The sequence below is a fragment of the Dendropsophus ebraccatus genome, chromosome 11 (genome assembly GCF_027789765.1).
Source record: "Dendropsophus ebraccatus isolate aDenEbr1 chromosome 11, aDenEbr1.pat, whole genome shotgun sequence".
NCBI lineage: Eukaryota > Metazoa > Chordata > Amphibia > Anura > Hylidae > Dendropsophus > Dendropsophus ebraccatus.
The window spans coordinates 57,828,791-57,852,276 of record NC_091464.1 but is presented as its reverse complement, the minus strand read 5'-3'; the positions used below and the strand labels follow the sequence as shown (position 1 = coordinate 57,852,276).

At 45.2% G+C, this 23,486-nt stretch overlaps 1 protein-coding gene across 7 annotated transcripts in view; it reads right to left on the bottom strand.

Annotated features, from left to right (window-relative positions):
- Positions 1 to 320: 320 nt before the first annotated feature.
- BCL9 (BCL9 transcription coactivator) overlaps positions 321 to 23,486 on the bottom strand; it is a 134,422-nt gene continuing 111,256 nt past the window's right edge. For 5 of the 7 annotated variants that reach the window (XM_069944648.1, XM_069944651.1, XM_069944650.1 and 2 more), the window contains 8 exons: positions 21,102 to 21,178; positions 17,223 to 17,516; positions 14,994 to 15,310; positions 13,181 to 13,364; positions 10,940 to 11,039; positions 7,772 to 10,019; positions 4,226 to 4,483; positions 321 to 2,199 (listed from right to left, as the gene is read on the bottom strand). In XM_069944648.1, coding sequence (XP_069800749.1) covers positions 1,127 to 2,199; positions 4,226 to 4,483; positions 7,772 to 10,019; positions 10,940 to 11,039; positions 13,181 to 13,364; positions 14,994 to 15,310; positions 17,223 to 17,461 — 4,419 coding nt within the window. In that variant the 5' untranslated portion in view covers positions 17,462 to 17,516; positions 21,102 to 21,178 and the 3' untranslated portion in view covers positions 321 to 1,126. The remainder of the gene's footprint in view (positions 2,200 to 4,225; positions 4,484 to 7,771; positions 10,020 to 10,939; positions 11,040 to 13,180; positions 13,365 to 14,993; positions 15,311 to 17,222; positions 17,517 to 21,101; positions 21,179 to 23,486) is intronic. The other 2 variants (XM_069944652.1, XM_069944653.1) reach the window with 2 other exon arrangements.

Genomic DNA, 23,486 nt, shown 5'->3' with positions numbered 1-23,486 from the left:
CCCACATCATGAAATACTCGGGATCGCTCAGAGACAGGATGACTGGAGATAACTGCATATGGTCTCACTGTCCATGTATGTAACAGCATAAAGTCTGGCTTCTTGAGGAAAAGCATGAGGGGGGAAAAAAAAAAAAATTCAGTCTCTTAGAGTTTTTAGCCTCCCTCCCCAAAAAGTCCAAAAAACTTTACACATTGTGCAGAGAATTTAAAAAAAAAAAAAAAAAAAAAAAAACCAGGAGACATTAAGCCACATAGAACAAGAGAATGAGATCCGGAGGGAGCAAAAAAAAAAAAAAAAAAAAAATGTAAAATGAATGTTGTATTTACTCTCCATAATTTTAAATTTTCTTAAATTTTTTTTTTCTTTTTTTACATTTTTTTCCCTAAGATTTTTTTTTATAAAGAAAGGAGATCGACTAACTGGACTTTAATAGTCATTTTGTGCTTTTTTTTCTTCTTTAATAATACTCTTTTCTGTATGAGGTCTTTGTTTGTTTGTTTTTTGTCTTTTTTTTTCTTTTACTATACACTGGAGTTAAAGAGGGGAAAGAAAAAAAAAAAAAAAGTAACAAGAATTTTTTTGACAACGGATTATCCGCCACAAAAAAGTAAACAGCATTGAATCGATGCAATCTCCTCTCACACGCGAAGACTAGCGCTTCTGCTAAAATCCCTTTTACAATATTGTACAGTACACAAAAAAAAAAAAAAAAAAAAAGATAAACCAGGTGTCTGTAAGAAGCCAATCCGAACGACGTAAACATACAGGATGGTGCAACTCATGACAAATGGCAAATTTTCAAAAACAGCTACAGATTTTTTTTCTTTTTTAAATTTTTTTTTAATCTTTTTAATTCCCCAAAAGCAGGTGCCATCATGGGATACCCAAGTCCACAAAAATATTTTTTTAAAAATAAATTTTAAAAAAACAAAAAAAGAAACACCTTGGATAAATGAAAGCAATGCTCAGACAGTTTCATACATTCTTGAGTTTCCTCCAAATTGACAAATTTGGGTCTTTTTTTTCACCTATTGCATGGCCAAATGTGACTCCTTATATGTTAAGATTCCTCAAGAGATAATCTCACGTCTACAATTTGTAATAGGTTCATTTTTGTAGCAGCTTAAAACATCATGTTCCCCGCGTTACCAGGTCCTTGGCTAAAACCACCCATCCCGACGTCAGTAGGCATCCCTCGGGGTCGCATCTGTGGGGGAATCATGAGGTTTTGTTGAGGTCCCATCATCCCCTGCATGGACATCAACATATTAGGAGAGCCCACAGGACCTGGGTGACTATAGAGAACTCCGGGCATTCGTTCCTTCCCTGGCATCATACCCACCCCTCCCGGATTTCCCATCATAGTTAGTTGGCCAGGCATTCCGGATTGTGCTGGTGACATCATGCGATGATGAGGTCCCATCATGCCTTGCTGCATAAAACTTGGAGGCCTCATAGAATTGTGGCCGGGCATATCCACTGGGCCAGGTCCTCCCATGCCAGCCATAGGAAGACCCATTCTTGGATTTGGTTCTCCCATCATAGCAGGCAAATGTGAAAAACCAGGTCCTTGCTGAGGCTTTCTGCCTGGAACTTCCCCACGAGGGAAATACTGCAGTGTTTGACTGGGTTTCTCGGATGGAATAATCCTTGACAGGTCAAACTCAGGGATTCCCGATGCCCCTGGTCTTATGACTTCCTGTAGGTCCGGGTCAGTGAAAACTGAAGGCATATTATTTCCCATAACACCAAAGGAATCCGGCCCCGATGGGCAACCCGACTTACAAAGTGCTGGGTCTGCGTTTGGGGGCAGGTTGCCTGGGCGACTTAAAGGTCCCTCTCCCGGAAAGCCCATTCCAGGCTGAAAATTTCCCTGTCCCCCATTCGGGCCATTGTGAGGGAAGGGGACTTGCGGAGGTGACTGGACTGGCGGAAATCCTTGGGCAAAACCCATGCGTCCCTGAGGCACCATGGGGGGATCTTGAGAACCGTGAGCCATCATAGCATTGTGTGGCATCATTCCTGCCCCCATAGGGACTCCATGTGGTGGTACATTGGGTGGCATAGCGTTCGGGGAGGGCATCTGACCGCCGTGGGAAAGTGGCTGCGTCATTCCCATTGGGCTTAGAGTCGGCATAGAAACGCCGCCGTGAGGACCCGGCATTTTTGAAGGATTCTGGGGATTCATGCCCATACCTAAGGAGGAAGAAGAACACACATCAATGAGTAAACATCTCGCCGGCTGAACATCTTAAAGATAAAATGTTTGGAGCGCTGCATTTGGAGTGATCAGCGGGGTGCTGACACCTGCTCTGATCAATGATCAGCATGTGTACCCTACTAACCCCATACACAGTGATAATGGTGATTTGATGCTCATGACAATTGTTACCAGTCATCTGGACAGAGAGACGGAGGTCAAGTCTCTGCGTGTCTCCAGGCCCACTCTGCCAAGGGAACACTTGTGATGTCATTCCTGATGTCATGGGCTTCCCTAACAAACCGCTAAAGTGCAGACAGCTCTATACATTGTGTAGTGGCCAAGCTGGGTTCCTACATCTTATGTGCCATTCACTTTAATGAGAGCCGAGTGGCAGTAACCTAGCATTGCTGCTACACAATGTACAGAACAGTCCTGATTTTAACCCCTTAAGGTCAAAGCCAATTTTCGTTTTTGCACTTTTGCTTTTTCCACTTTATGTTTAAAAGGCCATAGCGCTTGCATTTTTTCACCTAGAGACCCACATGAGCCCTTATTTTTTGCCAAACCAACTGTACTTTGCAATGACAGGCATTATTTTTCCATAAAATATGCTGCGAAACCGGAAAAAAAAAATCATTTGCGCTATCAAATGAAAAAAAAAAAAAAAAAGAATTTGTTTTGATTTCGGGGAGTTTTGCATTTACGCTATTTGCCCTGGGGTAAAACTGACTTGTTATGCATGTTCCTCACATCAGTACGATTACAACGATATGTAACTTGTGTAACCTTTATTTTATTTTAAGGCTCTTAAAAAAATTCAAACCATTGTTAACAAATATATGTTCCTTAAAATCGCTCCATTCCCAGGCTTATAGCACTTTTATCCTTTGGTCTATGGGGCTGTGTCAGGTGTCATTTTTTGCGCCATGATCTGTACTTTCTATCGGTACCTTGATTGCCGCCTATATGCGACTTTTGATCACTTATTACATTTTTTCTGGATTTGATGCGACTAAAAATGCGCAATTTTGCACTTTGGAATTTTTTTGCGCTTACGACATTTACCGTGCGAGATCAGGAATTTGATAAATTAATAGTTTGGGTGATTACACATGCGCTGATACCAGATATGTTTGTTTATTTGTTTATATTTATAAAATGGGAAAAGGGGGGTGATTTGGACTTTTTTTACATCAACTAGGAGTCCCCCTGGGGGACTTGTATATACACAGCACTGATCTCTCATAGAGATCAATGCTGTGTTTATACACAGCAAAGATCCATCAGATCGGTGATACATTGCTTTGGCCTGCTGCGGGCCACAGCAATCTATTGCCAAGCCGGGATCAGCGTCATTGCGACGCTGAGGCCCGGCCTGAAGAACAGAACTCCCCCGGATCCGTCCCAATAGACACCAGGGAAGTGTGGAGCACAACATCTAGATGCATCTGTCAGGTTTGTCAGCTGCATTTAGATGCTTAATTAGCCTGCGTGGCAAAGGGACCCATGCCAGCTAACAGAGCTGCTCCCTGGCTGCAGATAGCAGCTGGGAGCGGCGCCGTTTAGAGCTAAACTTCCCTCGCGCCGCCAGGTACTTCATGGTGGGCAAAGGGGTTAAGGGTGCCAGCTACTCAACCCCCACTGATCAGATACTGATGGTCTATCCTGAGGAGTCCACCTTTAAAGAGACAGCACTGAGACTAGAGATCAGACTAATACAAAGACATGACAACTCTGGTAGTCGTGGCTATCAATCTCTATGATCATGCAATCATGAGAGTCCTTGTCAAGCATGGTCTGTGTTCCCCAACCTGCAGTTTCCCATCATGCTTTGCAACAACTGGAAAGCTGCAGGTTGGGAAAAAGAAGCAAAATTTAGATGGTAAAGACAAACATCCACTATTCCACTAGAGTACAGGGCAAGAAGTTATGTCATGGGGGAGAACAGACGCAGACCCATATTTATACTCTATGGCTGTTCCTGGCTACGGATTGGGCACCCAGTTCCCACAGACTTACCTGACATGTTATTTGAAGGCGGCAAATTGGGTGAGCGGGCAGGAGGGGAATCGTCGTCTGAACTAGCCACTGTCTTGATGGCATCGTGGTAGAGGGGCGTAGAGCTGGGCATGGCAAATTTTGACATCCTAGACATCATAATGGACAGCGGGTTCTGGGATAGGGTGGGCTCAGGTGCCATTGTGTAGCTAGTGCTGGAGGGAAGACTTCCAGGATGATTTATTGGAGCAGACTGGCTGACAGGTGGAGGGGGCCCTCCTGTGGGGGAGACACAGACAGACATGAATAGGAGGAAGCAGAGCCAGGGAATAATCCAGTCACCAACAACCTAGTGCACCTTCCCCCAACAGCAATTATGAGAGGATAACCCATATAGAGAACACTTGATGTACCTACTATAACTATATTACCTTTGAAATACTAAGGAAATCCCCAATATACAACCTGCTGGGGAGGTGAAGAAGTTGGGGAACACTGATCTAGAATCAAGGAACGCCATGACACTGGGGCTATCCAGTTTTCTTGGTAACAGTATACAGGCGATGACCCAGGACAATAGATCGCAGACATCCAAAGAGGGTGGTATACAGCTGGATCTTGTTACAATGTATCAGTGAAGAGCCATCAGCCTGACGACACATTGTAACAAACACTAAACTGTGAGAAGCCGCAGGTCTGTACCTTTTTTTTTTCAACTCAATGACTGTTTCCATTCACCAACAACAAGCAGAAAGTGATGAGAAGCAAAATATGTTAGAATGTCCGGGGCGGACAATCCATATTTATATACTCTTATCCTAAATGACAGAATTAAGAATCATTGGGGGAGATTTATCAAACATGGTGTAAAGTGAAACTGGCTCAGTTGCCCCTAGAAACCAATCAGATTCCACTTTTCATTCCTCACAGACTCTTTGGAAAATGAAAGGTGGAATCTGATTGGTTGCTAGGGGCAACTGAGCCAGTTTCACTTTACACCATGTTTGATAAAATTCCCCCCTTGTCTGTAGAAATGAGAGTCCTCCACACCGGTCACTGGCTGAGGTGGGCAGCGTCTCTATGTAAAGAGACTCCAGCTGGTGTCTATAACCTGATCTCCTGCTTACTGACATACCATGTGACACTCCATGACTCCAGTACAACTTGCTGTGCCCAATGAGTCGTGATAGCAGTCACATGATAACGCTCAGCCAGTCAGCAAGTCTGAAAAAGAATTATGTGATGTGTGACCTCTATCTATGTTACATGATCACACCCAAGAGTCCTAAACTGTGATTATGTGACACATGGTACCAAGTGAGAAGCAGGAGCGGACACTGTCACATGACTGGCTGATGCTGACCATAGGACAGTGTGTGACCCCTCTGCGTCTGATGAGTCATGAAATGTCACATGATCACTCCCTGCCAGAAAGCAGCTCTGCAATGGACATGTGACATGCCATGTGACCCATTAGCCCAGTGGGGGGGTTTTGTACATAGTGATGTCTCTCTTGCTTAGTGTGATACACCATCACTGTGTGACTGGGGGCGCCATGACTAGGGGAGCTGGACTCCAATTCCTTCTGAGATGGGAAAACCCCTCCGAACTGCAACACACTGTGGGGCGTCTGCATGAGGCGAGACATTTTTCCCCCCGACCATATTATTAGCATCAATATATGAAGTGTCCAGGAGGTAACATGGACGTCTCTCTGGAGGATTGTACACCGCTGCCATGGTAACCGCAGCCTCCGGCAATACAGAGATCAATAGCCATCTGAGGAAGGGGAGAAAATTATCTGCTAGATAGTAACAATCCTGGATCCAGGTGGTCACATGACCGCGGCGTCTGCCTCCCCGTACACACACCAGGACTGCATTCATTACACTGGCATCTCACACATTACATAGCCAATAATCTGCATAGAGGTCACTGGCCCAGACTCATCATCTGACAAAACACTGCCCATAGCAACCAATCACAGCCATGGCAACATAAAGGTCGAGACCTAACTGGTTACTATGGGCAGAACCAGATACATAGAACGGTAATGAATACAGACAATGGGGGAAGTTATCAAGGACTTTGCGCCTATTTTTAGGTGAATAATTGGATTTTCATGAACCAGTATTCAATGGGTTAATATTTTTAAGATGCAAGTTTTTTTTTTTAATCTGCCCTTTTTGATACACCAGAAGGTTTGCACCATCCGGTATTAGGGCCAATTTATCATCTGCAACTTTTAAAAAAGTGGCACAAACAGGTGCAGGCCTACGTCCGCTCAGTACCAGGCGAATACGCCAGCGCTATTTGTGCGACTTTTTGCATACATTAACTAGGGCAGGGCTACATTTCAATAAATGTGACGAGATATTGGAACAAAATATCCACCAATGCTCATTAGAAGAGTCACACACAATAGACTCCTTACTAAATGTCCCCCAATGAGTTATATTCTATACTATTGTTCCACCAGCAGAATAGCGAGTGCAGCTCTGGAGTATAATACAGAATGTAACTCAGTGACAACCTTCATATAATATGTTCAAAATACATGTAATATGAAATGCTGGGATCTGTATCAATAAACCCAACTAAAATGCCCTGTAAGATTATGAGGAGTCATCCGGGCGCTCTCCAGCAGGGTCTCTCTGCCCTGGACCCATCAGGACCTATCAATCAAGGCCAGTGGGGATGGCAGAAGCCCCCGGGGACCACCCAATGACATGCATACATTCTTGAGGGCTTCTGAACGGACAGAAGGGACCGATCAGCCAGTGAAGCGGCCGTTGTTTGTTCGCTGGTGAATCACTAGTCCTATTACACGGGGTAATTGTAATGGAGCTGAATTGTAATACCACACACAGCCGGAGGACAGGGGTGGTGCTGTGCTTTTTCTAATCCTGGATTATCCCTTTAGGGTGCGTTCACACCTACAGGATCTGCAGCAGATTTGATGCTGTGTTCAGTTATTTAAATGAAATCTGCTGCAGAAAATCAGCTGCAGATCCCGTAGGTGTGAACGCACCATTAAGGAGAGTTCATATACAGCAGATTTGTCGTAGAAATTTCTTCCCCATGAAACTTCAGATCACTTAATCAATTGCAGACAGTTCTGCAATAAAATCAGCAGCCTATAAACACTTAGGTCCCTTGCCCACTAAGGAAATTGCGCGGATAAGCTCTGACTGATTCCATGCGTTCGTCCCCGCCCCCCAATGCTTCCGCTTGAAGATCCATTGTATTCAGGCAGATTCCAGTGTTGGCCCAAAAAAGAATGTCAATTCTTCGGGCAAATGGCGGAATCCACCGAACTATAAATGGAGCCTATGGGACGACTAGATGTTCAATCAGGAGCATGCACAGAATCCGCTGGAGCTTATCCACGTGATTTCCGTGTGCAAGGGCCCTTATGTAGCGCAAGCTTCACTAACATATACCCTTACACACAAAGGAAATCACTGCTCCTTCTTTACAATACAGTGAGCCCATGCCTGTAGACTTGGGATACTGTATGCACCATATCATCATACAATCCGTATAACAATGAATAGAGGAACTCACCTGATTCCATATTGCCCATCATGGCTGGTGATGTGATGCCCAGTGGTGGCTTGTGCTGGTTAGGGGGGATTCCTGGACTTTGCATTGGAGGCTTGGGAGACGACGTCCAACCTGGGGAAGGTACAGGTAAGGACGGAGACTTCAAGTGGACAGGGGAAGCGGCAGCAGACCCCATGACCGGCGGGGACTTAATGGAAGCAGCAGCTGCAGCTGTTGGTCCTGTCAGCATTCCGGGTAACTGAGACGGCGTTTGGGGGGATTTAAGATTACCGGAGGGGGAGCCCAGCATTGGAGATTGGACCTGGCGCATGGTTGGGGACTTTAAAGGGTTCATGCCAGGAGAGTTCACTTGACTGCCAGAAACAGAAACGTTATCCAAAGGCTTACGGCCCAGGCCGCGTTGACCAGGGGGAGCAACGTTGAGGTTGCCTGGGTTATTGTTTGGATTGAGAGGTAGAGGCGGCATGTGACTGAGCCGGCTGTTAGTCCTTTGATCGGGCCCCATCTGTTCTCTAGGGTTCCTTAGTACACCCCCTGGAGGCTGGGACATGTTAAGATAAGGCCTGGAGCCCATGCCATAGTCCTGTTGCGAGTGCTCAAAGGGCGCAGGGTGCATTTTTTGCTGGTTAGGAAGCATCTCCGTACTCCCCGGCCTCATCTTTATCATTTCCTCGGGGCCCATAACGTCTCTGATCTTTTGAGACATTAACTGCTGGTTAGAATTCATACTGACGTTCAGGTTCATGTCAACCTTCATGTTCATATTGCCAGGACCCATGCCGAACTCTACCTCTCTGTTAGGGCCCATGTTCGGAGGCATTCCCTTATGGAACTCCATCCGTGATGGGCTCAGTGCTGCATCTCCAGGCATACGCGGGAACAAGCCACTTCCTGGCTCCATATTCCTCTGAGGTGGCATGCCCCTGTTCATTTCCATCACCGGCCGGATGCCCTCCATGCCAATGCCGGGGGGCATGCCCAGTTGCTTTTCCGCGACATGCTGATGAAAAATCTCATCCGGCAACCCTTGAGGGTTAGGAAACCTCTCGCCTCGTCCAGGGCCACTAAATATGTTCTGTCCGGGAGGGAAATTACGTCCGTCTGGAATTTTTGGCACCTCATCTGGCCAATTGACACCAGGAAGCCCAGGCCTGGATGCAGGATTGGGAACGTTAGGTCCTTCCATCTCTGGATTCATCATGCCAACAAATCCAGGCAATCGCTGCATTTGGCTCGCAGGCACATTTGGATGAGGAGGCATACCTTTCGGGGGCATGGGATGAGGCATGCCCATACCGTCTGGAAAAGGCTCGGGGCCACCAGGACCCCAATTTTCCCCAGGGTTCATTTGATAAGGGGGTGGAGGACCTCTGACCATGCCCCTAGGCCCATGCTGGTGTACCATCATATCCTGTAAAGACCTCTGCTGCACCACCGCCTGCTCCTGCTTACGTCTCTTTTCCTCATAGAATTCCTGCTGCAGTTTTAGCCAAGCCACCTGCTCCGGGGTCATGTGGTCGAGGTGGTCTTGACCAGGCTGAGGATTCATAGGTGGGGGAACCATATCCTCTGGTGAAAAAGGCATGTCCCTATGTCCTTGGGGCCCAAACGGCATGCCACCGTCTGGATGGGGCCCGGGGCCTTTGCCTAAATTTTGCGATTGAGCCATCATAGCCTGGATAGGGCCTTCAAGTTTTTTCTGAGGATTGTCCAGCATTCCAGGGTTTTGTTGAGGTCCCCCACTTTGGCCTGTGATATCTTTTATGGCAAACTCTTTCTCATCTGGGAAAAGCATCCGCTGAATGTCTCTAAGGGTTTGTAAAGATCTCTCTCGATGCTCCAGTTGCTCTTGAGAAAGTCCATCGGGATTGTCTCCTAGTGACGTTTGATCCCCGCTGGGTACTTGCTGCGAGGAACTTTTGGGCTCTGCCTTGGGGTCTACGGGAGGGGGCACGCTGCCTTGGGATATGGGGCTGGCAGCTTGATTGTTGGGCGTGGAGCTCTGCCCACATCCCTCAGTCTGTAGTACATTAGAGTTGGCAGGACTGCTGGCTGCAATTTTGCTCTCTACCACCCCGCCGCTGTCCTGCCCTATCGGACAATGAGAAGCCGGGGGCTTGGAAGGCAGGGCCGGACCAGGCGGATTCGATTGCACTTTGGCCGCTTGCGAATGGTTCTGCTCCTGGGGGGTAGGTGCCCGTGGATTTGCTTTAGGTTCATTGCGAATGTTCGTAGAGATCTGAGTATTCTGTAATAGAAGACAAAGGAGGTAATTAAATCTCTACGGAAATGTACAATTCTAATACAGTCACACAATGCAACCTTTCTACACCTATCATACAATTCTTAGTGCCTGCAACAGCCACTAGGGGGAGCTCACTGCATACATTGCGCCAATAGAAATTCTCCCCTTGTCAGAGATAAACTGGACAAACATATAACAAGCCTAAGTAACGGTAAAATAATTTTTTCATTTTCTTCAATTAGTGATAAACTATTGCAAACGAGCGGCCTGGGGAAATACAAATAAAATAAATCGATATTCGAGCGTCCGTACACTCTAGTAAACGAATCATCGTAATTACAGACGAACAGGTACACACACTGAAAAGTTTTTTAAAGGGTTAACGATGATTTTATGGTCAGCTCAAAAGATGTGATCGACATGAAAAGATTTTTATTAGCTGCTTGATCATTGCTGCATAAACATTAAAAGATTAGCATTTTTGAACAATTTTAATGATTTTGTCGCATGATAATCTTTTCATGTAAAAGGGTTCTTAGGGCTTATTCCCGCTTTCTTTCAAACAGAGGAAAGCAGCTATGTTTTTCTAATCTTGGAGGACTCCGTTTTATTCCTAAAACTTAGTAAGGGACCTCAGTTCTAGACTGCCAGCACCCTGGTTTGTACTGTTTTTGAAGGGTATTCTTGGTTGCCTGAATTTATAGTCATCTGAAGAAACTAAGCATTAAATCCCGTCAATGATCCCAAACTTGTGGAGAAGCTTATGAAGGCATTGCCTTGCCTATAACCAGCTTTTAGTTCTCCACGTAGAGACGCGACCCGGTCTGCCATAATTGCAATACATTTCATAAGCGAAAAATTAAAAAAACATACGGCAAAATAAATAATAGTGAAAGATCAAAAAATATTAGGAGCCCACCCACCGTAGGAGTTGAAGTGCGTTCAGCTTTGCTGTTTGAGGTGCTCTGTATGTGGAAGAGGACAATGGATTCGGCTTGCCCCTTCATAACGGCTTCTGCAGCTCTGCGGGGGTAAAGGGCTAAAGGTTAGTAAATGCAAGAAGGAGGTGACTACACATATAGAAAATGCTTTAAACCTCAACTATTCCATAAGTAAACCCCTAATGATCCCTGCCTCAGGTCATCAGCATTACTTAGCTATCCCACTCCCTTACATATCCCACACAGTCAATGGTGTCTAAGCCCCACCGCTATTCCCAAGAACTTCCTGTCATGTTAAGATACCAGGCAATCTCCTGTCTATTCTTCTAGCCTGATGAAAATCTTGAGTAGTGTCTCTTTAAAAACACACGCTTCAATACAAATGCATACATTTAGAAAAAATAAAAAATAAAACAAAACTGAGCTACTGAAGGAGACATAGTAAAACTTATGGCACACACATCATATTGTGCATCCCCAGTGGACCAGATGACGCCCCCCCCCCCCCCCCACAGATGGAGGACGGATCTCCAGTATGAGAGGATTCTCACCGGTAATTGTGAGATTTGATGCACTGACATTTAGGGAAATGAAAAATATCAACAGCGGATTATTTTCGGCCCGGATGTAGAGTGGTTGCTAGGCATTTGCAGATATTTCTGTCGTCATCTATAAAAGCTCTGAAATACGAGTGAGGCTTTTATAATTGTTTCTATCGTAGTTATGTGAATGGAGAGAAATACAGAATACTGGCTGTCATGTAGAATCCTGCACCCTCCAGCACCACAGTATCAGGGGTCACATGACAATTATGTGACTGAAACACCCATCAATAAGCTTATAAGAAATACTTTACACCACAGCTGTATTATGCGTATCTATTTATACACTATCTTCACATTTAGCTTTCCCTATACTGTCCATTACAACACACACACACACCTACTGCAGAGCTGCACTCACTGTTCTGCAAGCTTTAGAGGAGTATTCATCTCTTGTTCAGTATGTGCACAGTGATTGCTCTTTCATACAGTATGTTTCTCAACATGTACTATATTATATATATATTTATTTAGTTCTGGGACCATGCTTGTGATCCAAATCACTCTTAAACCAAAGCAAATTTTCCTAAAAGGAATCACTGAAATGTAGACGAATGGTTCCACACCCCAAAAAGATTTTTATTCTTAACATGTAAAACAAACATTTAGAAAGCTTGATATGTCATATAACTTACTGTAGAGCATGGGTCTCCAAACTGCGGCTCTCCAGCTGTTCCAACACTATATTTCCCATCATGTCTGGACAGCCAAATCCAAAGCTTTAGCTATCCGGGTATGATAGGAATTGTGGTTTTGCAACTGCTGGAGAGCCGCAGTTTGGAGACCCATGCTGTACAGTATAGCAATCAACATGTGGAGTATAATGTATAGTAACTGCATAAACCTGATAAACAGCAGCAGTTTGTAGATAAAGGAAGAATCTGCAGATCCCCATAATGCAGTAGTGTAATACAACAGGCTAGAATAGAGAAGGATGGCTGCTGTCAGGGGTCTGTGTGGTCACTTGATCACAATGGGGAAGGTGTGTGTTCAGCATGGACCAATCAGGAAGTGAGAATCAGAGAGCTGTGCAGGAGGACAGTGACAGAACTTTTCTATACAGAAGTGTGAATGGCTGAGTGGGAGTGCAAGCACATTATAGCAGCAGTGTGCATAGCTGAGTGTGAGTGCAGGCAAATTATAGCAGTAATGGAGATGATGGGAAACACAAGGGCTGACAGACTGCAGGGAAAATGAAGGAATGAGCAGGGCATATGTGGGCACACAAATACACCACTCTATGTCCGGGGAAATAGGGGTTAAGGCTATGAAGAGATTATCCCCAAAGTCTTGTCCCTTGCCTGAAGTGGATCTGCTATGATTTGGAAGGTGAGGGAGACTTCCTGGGTCAGAGTACAGAGCTGTAGACCCCGCTATGCAAACCGTGCCCCTCCCCGACTTTCAATCCCACCCAGTACAGGGAGCTCTCAATCCAAGTTACTCTTAAACCAATGTATCACTGTATATCTACACACACACACAGAATCCAAAGGAGTGCCGTGGCCTTTTTGAGTGACGTGTGTGTGTGTGAAGTTTCCTTTTAACTGAATTAAGGCATAAGAAACCTTGTGTCATTGTGACTCGGTCTCCTCCATCTGGCACAGTAGTAAGAGAGACTCACTTGTTGGCCATTTCAGTAGAAAAGACGTAGACCACTTTTGATGGCGTTTTCCTTCCCGGTGCAGCGTCTAGCATCGTCGACCCATGGGAAGGAGTGGAAGACCTGGGGACGGAGGTGTTGGAAGGGGTCATGGTGTGGGGCGCGTGGGATTCCAGGGGCATCGCTGGATCTGTAGTGTTGCAGTCTAGAGATGGGAAGAAAGAATACACACAATTATAAACATGTAAACTCTAAATAGGTGGTATAATGTGCAGGCAGAGGAGTAGGGCAGAGCTCCTGCTGCAGCCAGCCGCCTTACAAAAAATAAATGGCAGAGTCCACCATAGTAAAAGCCCTATTTCACGGGTCGTTTAGAGGAGCAAGCAAGCGCTCTCAGCGCTCCTTTGCTCCTCGTTCCCCGCTCGCTGCCGCCGCTATTCACCGCAGCAGCAGCGAGCAGGTGAGTGCGGGAGGGGCGGCGGGGAGCTGCCCGGGTGATTGCTAGATTGTTCGGGCAGCCCATAGGATACAGCAGCGTCTGCTGCCGACGCTCCTATTCAACGGAGCGACGGCAGCAGATCGCTGCTATATCAGTCGCTTGTTTTTCAACATGTTGAAATACAAGCTACTGCAACGATCAGCCGACATGAACGATGTCGGCTGATCGTTGCACTCTATTCCACGGGACGATTATCGTCCGTAGCGGCCGAATACAGACAATAATCGTTCCGTGGAATAGTGCCTTTACTTTTCCCCCCCAAGTAATGATTTTCTGATATCTGTATACTAAAGTCTCTACCTTTGTATTAGGACACTTCTCTCTGCATTCTGATAAGTCAGAGTCTCCTTACATTCCTCTACAACCTAGGTTTCCACAGATCCATTAGTGGTCATGTCTGTGTGAAACCTGATCCGCACATTTCCTGCTTCCACCCCCCCTCCCCACACACACACACACACACACACACACACACACACACACACACACACACACACACTCTCTCCAAGGTTTCATGATGATGATGTCATTCCTGGAATTCCCTGTGATCTAAGAAAGACTGTAAGGAAGGGGAACACAAAGACGCTGATGCGGGAAATCTGTATACCACAGTGCGAACAGAACATCCCTACGTATACACAGGGAGAGTGGGCAACACAACTGCAACGGCTTACAATGCTATATACCACACTTTAACATATATACAGGTTTCCATCAAGTCCTCCTTTCCCTTCTTCCTCCTAGACTATAGAGATTTGGTGTTTCCTAATTTTATACTTCAGACCCTTCACCATTTTAGCAGCCCATATTTGGACCCCTTCTATTTGATCAATATCTTTTTGTTTACCAATCTAACCAGGGAGTAATCCAATCCTTAGTAGTTTCTCTATAAGCAATTTATGGGAAACTGTATGGGAGGCAAAAGTTGAAACAGCCAAAAACGACATCAGGGATAAACCAACATTGATTGCACCAGACACTACACAGGTCTTCCCCCCCCTGATCTCCTAGAATGCAAATCACCAAGACAAACAATATGCAGACACTGAACATGCTGAGAGATCCTGCCTATAAAGCCAGCAGAATAGTGAGTTCAGAGTATAATACAGGATGAGTACAGGATAAGTAATATAATGTATGTACACAGTGACTCAACCAGCAGAATAGTGAGTGCAGCTCTGAAGTATAAAACAGGATTTAACTCAATCAGTAGTAGACTGTGCATTGTACCTCTATGTAATATGCCCTCCCCTTAGCATGTGACACATTAAGACCAGACTAAAAATCCAAGGTAGCAGCAAACATTAGTAACATGCCCTTCCGCTTTGTGCTCACCTTTAATTTCAGAGTCTGTAGTGGGGGTTCCTGGGTCTCTCTGGTCAAATGATTCAGCAGAAATACTTCTTTCCCTTTTGCCTTTCCCTTTGGCTCCATTGCCGGCCCCGTTCTTAAGTCCCATACTGCCCCCGGGACCTTGTAGCGGTTTGGGGGTGTGGTTGCCACTTTTGGGGTCACAAGGAGATGCTTGTGACTGGCTCGAGGATCCACCCTGTTTTCCCTGGCTGGAGAACTTGGCATCCAGCTGGGGGTTGCCAGAAGGAGACATCACGGAGGGAGGGTGTACCATAACCTCTGGCTTCGATTTTGGGCTGCTGGAAAAAAAAAAAAAAAAGTGACTCCATACAGCATTGTCTGCACCTAACTGGGTAACCAATCCAATTCCTTTAGTCCAGCATCAATGGGGCTGGACAACGCCTGACTTCAATGAGGCAATCTGGCTCATGTGGCCATGTCTGGTACTGCAGTTCAGCCTTATTCACTTGAATTGGGCTAATCTGTATACCAAACATTAACATTGCAGTGTATGGGGGGGGGGGGGGTAGCAGCTGTCAGCCTCTTGCTGATCACAGCCTTTTAGTCGTTACACTGTGTCAGGGGTCACGTGCCATGCAGCAGACCTGGCAGCACAGGACCGGGTGACATGAGATCCTCCCGGAGCAGCTCTGTCAATACACAGCTCTGTTTCTATGTACACAGCGAGGGCTGCGCAGGGTAAATAAACGCTTCCATCTCAGCCAAACAGCCGCCGCACACAGTGGCACCTGCACCGAGACATGCCCGCAACATACACTCCTGGGAACCCCCTCCCGCAAACTAACAGGCTCCCAGTCCTTATAAACAAAGCTATAGCTGTAAGATCACTACCACACCGTAAACGGGTTTTCAACTTTTTTTTATACTTTCCAAAACAATGAGAATACAATATGGCCAAAGTGAGGTCGCATCACGTATAAGCGCATCCGGCACTATTCAGATGGCCTGCCAACAGTTAAAGGGGTTATTCAGCGCTACAAAAACATGGCCACTTTTCCCAGTCTTATCTCCAGTTCAGGTGATGTTTCCATTTCCTTCAATGGAACGGAGTTTGAAACCCCACCCAATCTGGAGACAAGAGGGGGAAAAGTGGCCATGTTTTTGTAGCGCTGGATAACCCCTTTAAAGTAGGTAGCAGGTGGCTACCACGAAAAGGTCAGCTTTACTTATAACCATCTTCCTGCCCACAGCAACCAATCACAGCACAGCTTTCAATTTTGAACAAAACTAGTAATTGGTTACTATGAGCAACAAGAACAAAAATTAAAGCTGTACTGTAATTAGTTGTCAAGGGCAACACAACCACTATAGAAAATAAAAGTATGACTGATTGGTTGCAACAAGAATACAAGATACCAAAAGCAACCTTGGTAGCATTTGCCATGGATAGCAGAATACGCCCTGACATTGGTTGCTGGTAAAAAAAAAAAAAAAAAAAAAAAAAAAAAAAACTTATCAGAAATAAAAGCAGCTCTATGACTGGTTGCCATGGGCAGCAAGAGCTCTATAAGAAATATACTATGTGATGTGACTGGTTGTCAAGAGCAACAGTCATTATAGAAAATAAAAGAAACATTGTTAGCAGTTGCTATGGGCAGTATAAAAAAACTTTATGCAATTGGTTGCCATGGGCAACAGGGTCCTATATGAACTGAAGGCTGCACTGTGATTAGTCGCCTACAGACAATATAGAGTATAGCTGTGACTGGTTGCCCTGGGCAACAAGAGCACTATAAGGAGGAAAATCTGTGCTGTGATTGGTTAAGGGTGCTTGTATACTGTGCAGTCACCGCTTGCACAGCAGCCATAAGTGAAGCAGTAAGCTGCATTAAGATAAAGTCCTCCACTATTCTATAGAGAACATACCACACAGAAGAGATGACGCCAGTGGACAACTCACATAAGTTTACATTACCACAAAACTCACATTATGGCTGACATTGAAGTCACATGACGAGGAAGTGGACTCCTAGTGCACACTAAACAGACCACACTCTTAAAGGGGTTGTCCAGGATTAGAAGAGTGTCTTTTTTTGCCAAAGCACGTGCCACTTTAGTTCACAGGCTGTGTTTGGTATTGCAGTCTTCCAATGACTTGGTATAAGATGCAATACCAGACACAGCCTAAAGCCAAGAGTGGCGCTGTTGTCTTCTTATCTCCCCTTCCCAGTGTACAAACTCGGTGGTTACCTCTGTGTGTTTCCTGACGGAGAGTTGCGCACTTTGGGGTTACTGGAATGCATTGACAGAGATCCCGAGCTGACAGTCACAGACGCGGTGGGGCTCGCCAGGTTCTTGGGGGGGCTGGGGGGTTTTAGCGGAGCTTTCTGTGAAGTGCTTTTGTCAATGTTGTCCTTTTGCTCGTCCTTTTCCTTTTTGTTTCGCTCTCTCTTGTTGAAGTGGGTTCTCCCCTCCTGCAATTCCAGCATTCTTCGGACATGTGGCTGTCGCTGCGGAGGGAACGCCGTGCATTGCCAGGGCACACTGCAAGACAAGAGCGGAGAGCAGTGAGAACACAGACAGGACGGAGACGCCGCGGTACACCAGCCTAATGGGGACCTTATCCAATGTCACACGTCCGGCGGGCCGGGAAGATCCAGTTAATTTGTAACAGATTGTTTTTTGTAGAGTAAATCAGGTAAAGGACGGTGGTCTCCAATATCTATGAATTCCCCATCCGAGGGCACAGCAGTCTCCTAAACAGACAGTAATCACGTCCTACAGTAACTCTGGGCTCAAGGACAAGCAGGGGGCACAAACTTTAATACATTTGTTACCAAATAAAAACACAAAAAAACAAACAAACTTTGTTCGATTTCAATGGCAGTGTAAACACTAGGCCTCATTTATCAAAACTTGTTACCCAAAGCAACTAGTCAAAAGAGCTGCAAGAAACGAAAGTGAAACTAATTGGTCGCTACGGAGGCTTTCATTCTGGTTGACATGGCTACACCCAAGTACGTATGGCTACAACATGGGCCCCTGTGCCTAAAGCATCCATGCCAAACGCCATTATTTGCTACAGAACTACGAAGCCAGCTGACAAGCAGAGCTCACTTCATAGAAGGTGAGGCAGCCAGGTCCTCACAGCTAGTGACAGGCAACAGAGATCGCACTGCTGCCAGTCATTATCCCCTTAAACGCAGCTTTTAAGTTTGGATCGGTTCCGATCCCTGTCCGTTCGGGACCCCCGCAGTAGATGCAGGGGTCCCAATCAGTTTTCCTGACTGCAGAAGGTATAACACTTTCCTCTGTACAGGCCGATCGGCGATATGCTCACAGATTCTGCCTCAGGTATGAGAAGAGCGCTGATAACACTGATCAACATTATGTATTGGCACAGCATTGATCAGTATAAGTAATCTAATGAATGCTAGTAATAGTGTGAACATTTTTCGTTAGATTTTATATTATAAAATGTGATCAAAACGTTCCATCTACATAAATATGATACCAATATAAAGCAGAGATCATGGTGCAACAAATGCCGCCCAAACAGCCCTGTAGGTGAAAAAATAAAACCATTAAGTGATCCAATAGAGCAATTTTAATGTGCAAAAATAGTAACACATTGGAAAAGCTAGCCCAGATCTTGGGGTGGGGGCCGCACTCATTTGTAGGGACACACGGAATGGGGGGGGGGCGCATGTGCAGGTAACAGCTCGCAAGTGACATGGGATCCTAGTAGGGTGGAGGCTGACTCATTCAGCTCTGCTACATCTAAAGACATAGTTAAATACAGTGGGGGTGATGTGAGGAACATCAGTGAAAAAAAGCATCACGGATCTAGATAGTGGACTAAAATCACAGTCGATAAAAATCACTGGACACGTAAATTAGCCATTACGGCCAAAATCCACTGTGTCCTTCAGGGGTTAAAGGTAAAGTGTGATAATTTGGCATCTCAGATTAGTGGAAATACTGTTTGTACATAGATAGCTCTCTGACGGGTGAATAGGATGACATCGAAAATCACATGTGCAGGGGATGTGAATCTGGAATGCTGAATTACTCAGAACCTCTAGATCACAGAAGTCAAAGCCGCAACCCCTTAAAACTACAATTCCCATCATTCTTAGACATCCAAGGCTTTGGCTGTCCAGGCATTATGGGAATTGTAGTTTTGCAACAACTCGAGGGCCGCAAGTTTGACTCCCTTGCGCTAGACCCTGAAGTGCTGGACTAATGGACTTACTGTATCCAAGATAACATATCCAGTTTATACAAGAATATGCTACAGGAGTAGACATTGCAACCGGAATTAACCATAATTAAATGTTAATAATTAACTTAAAGGGGTTGGCCAGGCTTAGAACATGGCCACTTTCTTCAGTAAACAGCACCTCTCTTGTCTACAGTCTGTGTGTGGTATTACAGCTCAGGTCCATTGAAGTAAATAGATCGGAACTGTAATAACTGAAGACAGGGGACTTTCTAATCATGGATAACCCCTTTAGGGCACATTTTTAAAATCTGACCTGTCTTACTTTATGTTGCGAAAAATGCCAAAATTTGTGAAAATATGGAAAAATGTGTTTTTTTGTAAATTTGAAATTCAATACTTATAAGAAAGATAGTCATATCACATAAACTTTTATGTCTTCACTTAAAGTCAGTTAAACATTCACATTTACAATATGTCCACTTTATGTTGGAATCATCATCAGAAGACTTAGAAATTTTAATGAAAATTTGCTGCTAAACTTATAACTGATTTTTTTTTATGGGCAAATTAGCTTTTGAATTGGATTTAGGGAGCCTGTATGCTAGTAAGTGCCATAAGTCAGCCCATTTTGAATTAAAGAAAAGTCAAATTTAAAAAAATAATTTTTCTTGTAAAATTTTTAATTGTTATTCATCCAGACTTGCAGATTTTAGAAATATCCCATGTGTGGCACTGGTGTGCTCCTTGCATTGGAGACAGGCCATAGAAACAAAGCAACAACTTGTGTGATTTTGGCATCTTCCTTTTGTCACTCCATTACTCCATAGTGTCAGTTGTCGGTCAGTGTCAATCCCTAGCACTGCTTCATCACATCAGCTGTCAAACTGGCAAAGTGGTATGACACTGACGGACAACTTTTTAGTTATTTATGACAAAAATAAATCTCCCTCATACACTTGGAGGTGGTGGGGTCAATCACTGGGGACAAGTATATGGAAGATGTGGAAGGGGTTAATGTGTTTTACACTTGGGAGACGGACTCTGACCTCTTCACTTTACTGAGAGATCAGACTCTTTCTGTCCTGCCCTAGGGGGGTTAAACACACTGTGATTGAGTGAACAAACTCACCAATCTCCCTCTTCCTGGAATATGTGACAGGTGATGAACCAATAGTAGCAGTCAGTCACATGATCCAAGAAGAGGGTAGGACAAGCAGCATTACCGTTCCTGGGCTTCAATGTAAGGAACAGGATTTATGGGTATTTACATGGCCTGTGATTGGTGGATCCTGACCAATCTACTGGTTGCAAGCGAGTCTCTGTTGTCAGACGCAGTTGATCTCCCGATTCCAGGACACTATCGCTTATGACAGTGAGCACCAGGAACCGGCCTGTAACAGTACATCGTGGTGTGTAAAGTTACCTCTCTCTCAGTCCTGATGCAGAAAGGGGTTAAAAAATATGAACTACTGCTTAGAGCATCCAGGTTTACCTTTGGCAGCTTCTCATTGCCTCAAGGATCTGAGCTGTTCCTGCATCGCTGATCCTTTCTGGTGACATCACTGCAGAGGTGACATCATTTGACCCCGGTTCAGAATCACTGTTCCTTTATTTATAACCCATAGACATATCCACCTACAGTGGGGTATGATGGTACTTTTAGTTCCCCCACAACTGGCGACCAGCAGTGATTGATGGGTGACCTGGCAGCTCTCCTGTAAACATGCGTTACCTGATGATTATTTGCTCTGGTTTCCCGGCTCCGATTCCAAACAATTAGACTTTTTTTTTCTCCGAGGCCGGAGCTGTGGGCAAGGACAGGTGAGAGCAGCGGCTCCACACGGGAGGAGACCGCTCCTGGCTCTCTGGTTTGGTTAATGAAGCTTTTCCTCTGCATTACTCACCAGGGCCCCTGGGGTCACGAGACAGCGCTACTCATCCTGGAAATCAGCGAGGACCCTTGCAACGGAAGCGCAATTACCTGCAAGCAAACAGAGAGCAATGAGCGGGAGGAGAAAGATTAACCCCTTTAGAAGGCAAGACCACAAAGATGGAGGAGCCCTTTAAATGTTACCTACGTGAACTATGTGAAATCTGTTTTACTGACATCCTGGGAAAGCTGGGTGACAACCAACTTGGCCCCCTATGTAGCTCAGACAAGGCTCTGAGGATTTATCTGAATGATAAATCATTCTAAGGGCCTTATTACACGTCATGATTATCGTTCAAAAAAATAGTTAGATCGTTCGTATTTGAACAATAATCGTAACGTGTAACAGCAGGCAACGATTAAACGACCAAGGAAAAATCTTTGATCGTTTGATAGAATCTGGACCTATTTTTATCGTTCGGTGTAATAACGTGTCGTTTGTTCGTTCCCTAGTCCCAGCCACGAAAGGACAGACGCAGCAAAGATCATTGACCCGTGTAATAGGGTGAAAGATTAAGATCGTTCGTCATAGCGGTCATTTGAGATCGTTTATCACCGAAAAATCGTCCCGTGTAATACCACCCTGACTGAGAACCAATACCAGCACTCATTATCACCCAGCTTTCCAAGGCTCCTGAAAGGCAAATCATCCTAATTAAGGATATAACTTATGAGAACCAACTTATCATCCCACTTTTTGGGACCCCAGCTTTCCCATACACTGACAATACAGTGCAGTGCTGGCAGTACGTCACCTAACTTTCCAAATCAGTCTAATAAATGATAAGGCTGGGTTCACACTGCGTTTTTAGCATACGTTTAACGGATGAGTTTTTTTTTTTTAACGGACAAAAAAATTGTGTCAGCAACGTTTTTGTGTCAGTAAAAAAAAAAAAAAACGGGTCCGTTTTGATCCGTTTTTTTTTATAATGGAAGTCAATGGAAAAACGGATCAAAACGGATGCACACAAATGCACCAGTTTTTGCAATCCGTTTTTCATCCGTTTTTTTTTTTTCAAAAAACGGATTGCAAAAACGCAGTGTGAACCCAGCCTAATAGTCATACAGAAACAAGAACCACCAATAAGTTTCTTGGTCGAGCTATTATGGTCACCCAGATTTTTTTGGAGCCCTGAATGGAAGTTACCTAATGTCCTCCTGTCTACATAACATCTATAAGTTCCATATTGGGGAACACACAGGTTACCCAGCTTCCCCACACTTCTACAACAAATACAGCCCCTGTTACAGGGGTTATGACCCAGCTTGACAAGATCCCTGAATGGAGTTTCAGCCTATTAATGTAGTGGTGCCCATTATACTCCAGAACTAGGCCAATCTGTCAGAATATTAGTCATGCTTTACCTAGGCATCATAAACGTTGGGTTACAACAAATAAGACTCTTGCAGTGTCTTCACCTAGCTTTCCAAGATGGCAGATGCAGCCTAGGCAATGCATAACCATTCAGGAGTCTCGAAAAGCTGGGTGGTAACAAAACTGGTTCTTTGTTACGTGTCTTTCAAAGACAACTGTGACAACTATTGCAGCCCTGACACGCCTCGCTTTGCAAGACTCCAGAATGGTGGGGTAATTCTCTCTCCCCATCATTCTGGAATCTCAGAAGGCTGGGGTAAAAGTGACACCAGGAATCTGGCAGCCATCACCCAGCTTTCCCTGGATATAATGCAGCGTACCACTGACAGCACAGATGAACGTAGCGGTAGGAGGCGAGGATGAGCGCCCCGATCCCCCCCCCCGCCGGCGTCTATGGAATCTGACACCTGACAATATATAATTAATCATGGAAGACTTGTTAATGAAGACGTTGCGCGCGAACTCTGCTACACTGTAGTAAAAACACCGGCACGTCGTCTACAGTGACACATCAATCTAATCTCGCACTTTATGTGACACGCCGGCACGTGCGGCCCACCACCAACCTGCACTCCTGCAGCGGCACCAATACAGGTACCAACATTATTACAGTGCAGGGGGGACACAGGCTGAGATACAAGGAGCTGTAAGGACAGCTACCAGCCCAAGAAGCATGAGAGCCTCTCCATACAGCATCCTGTATCTCAGCTGCCCAGTCCTGAACGTCCTAACTGGAGCTTTATTACATCATAAACAAGTTTAGGAAAGTTAGAGGACAAAAGGACTGTCACCCAAAATTGGCTGTAGGCTATGGAGAGGGAGAGCCCCGGCCCTCCAGCACAGATCAGGATATTCCCGGGGGACACTTTATATATAGACAAGAGTCATGTAGTCAGCAGGAAGTGTCTGGATCTGGCTGGCTCTGTGCAGAGGCTTGTCTGTTCACACAGAGCAGATCTGATGCAGTAATGTCTGCGCCTGTCC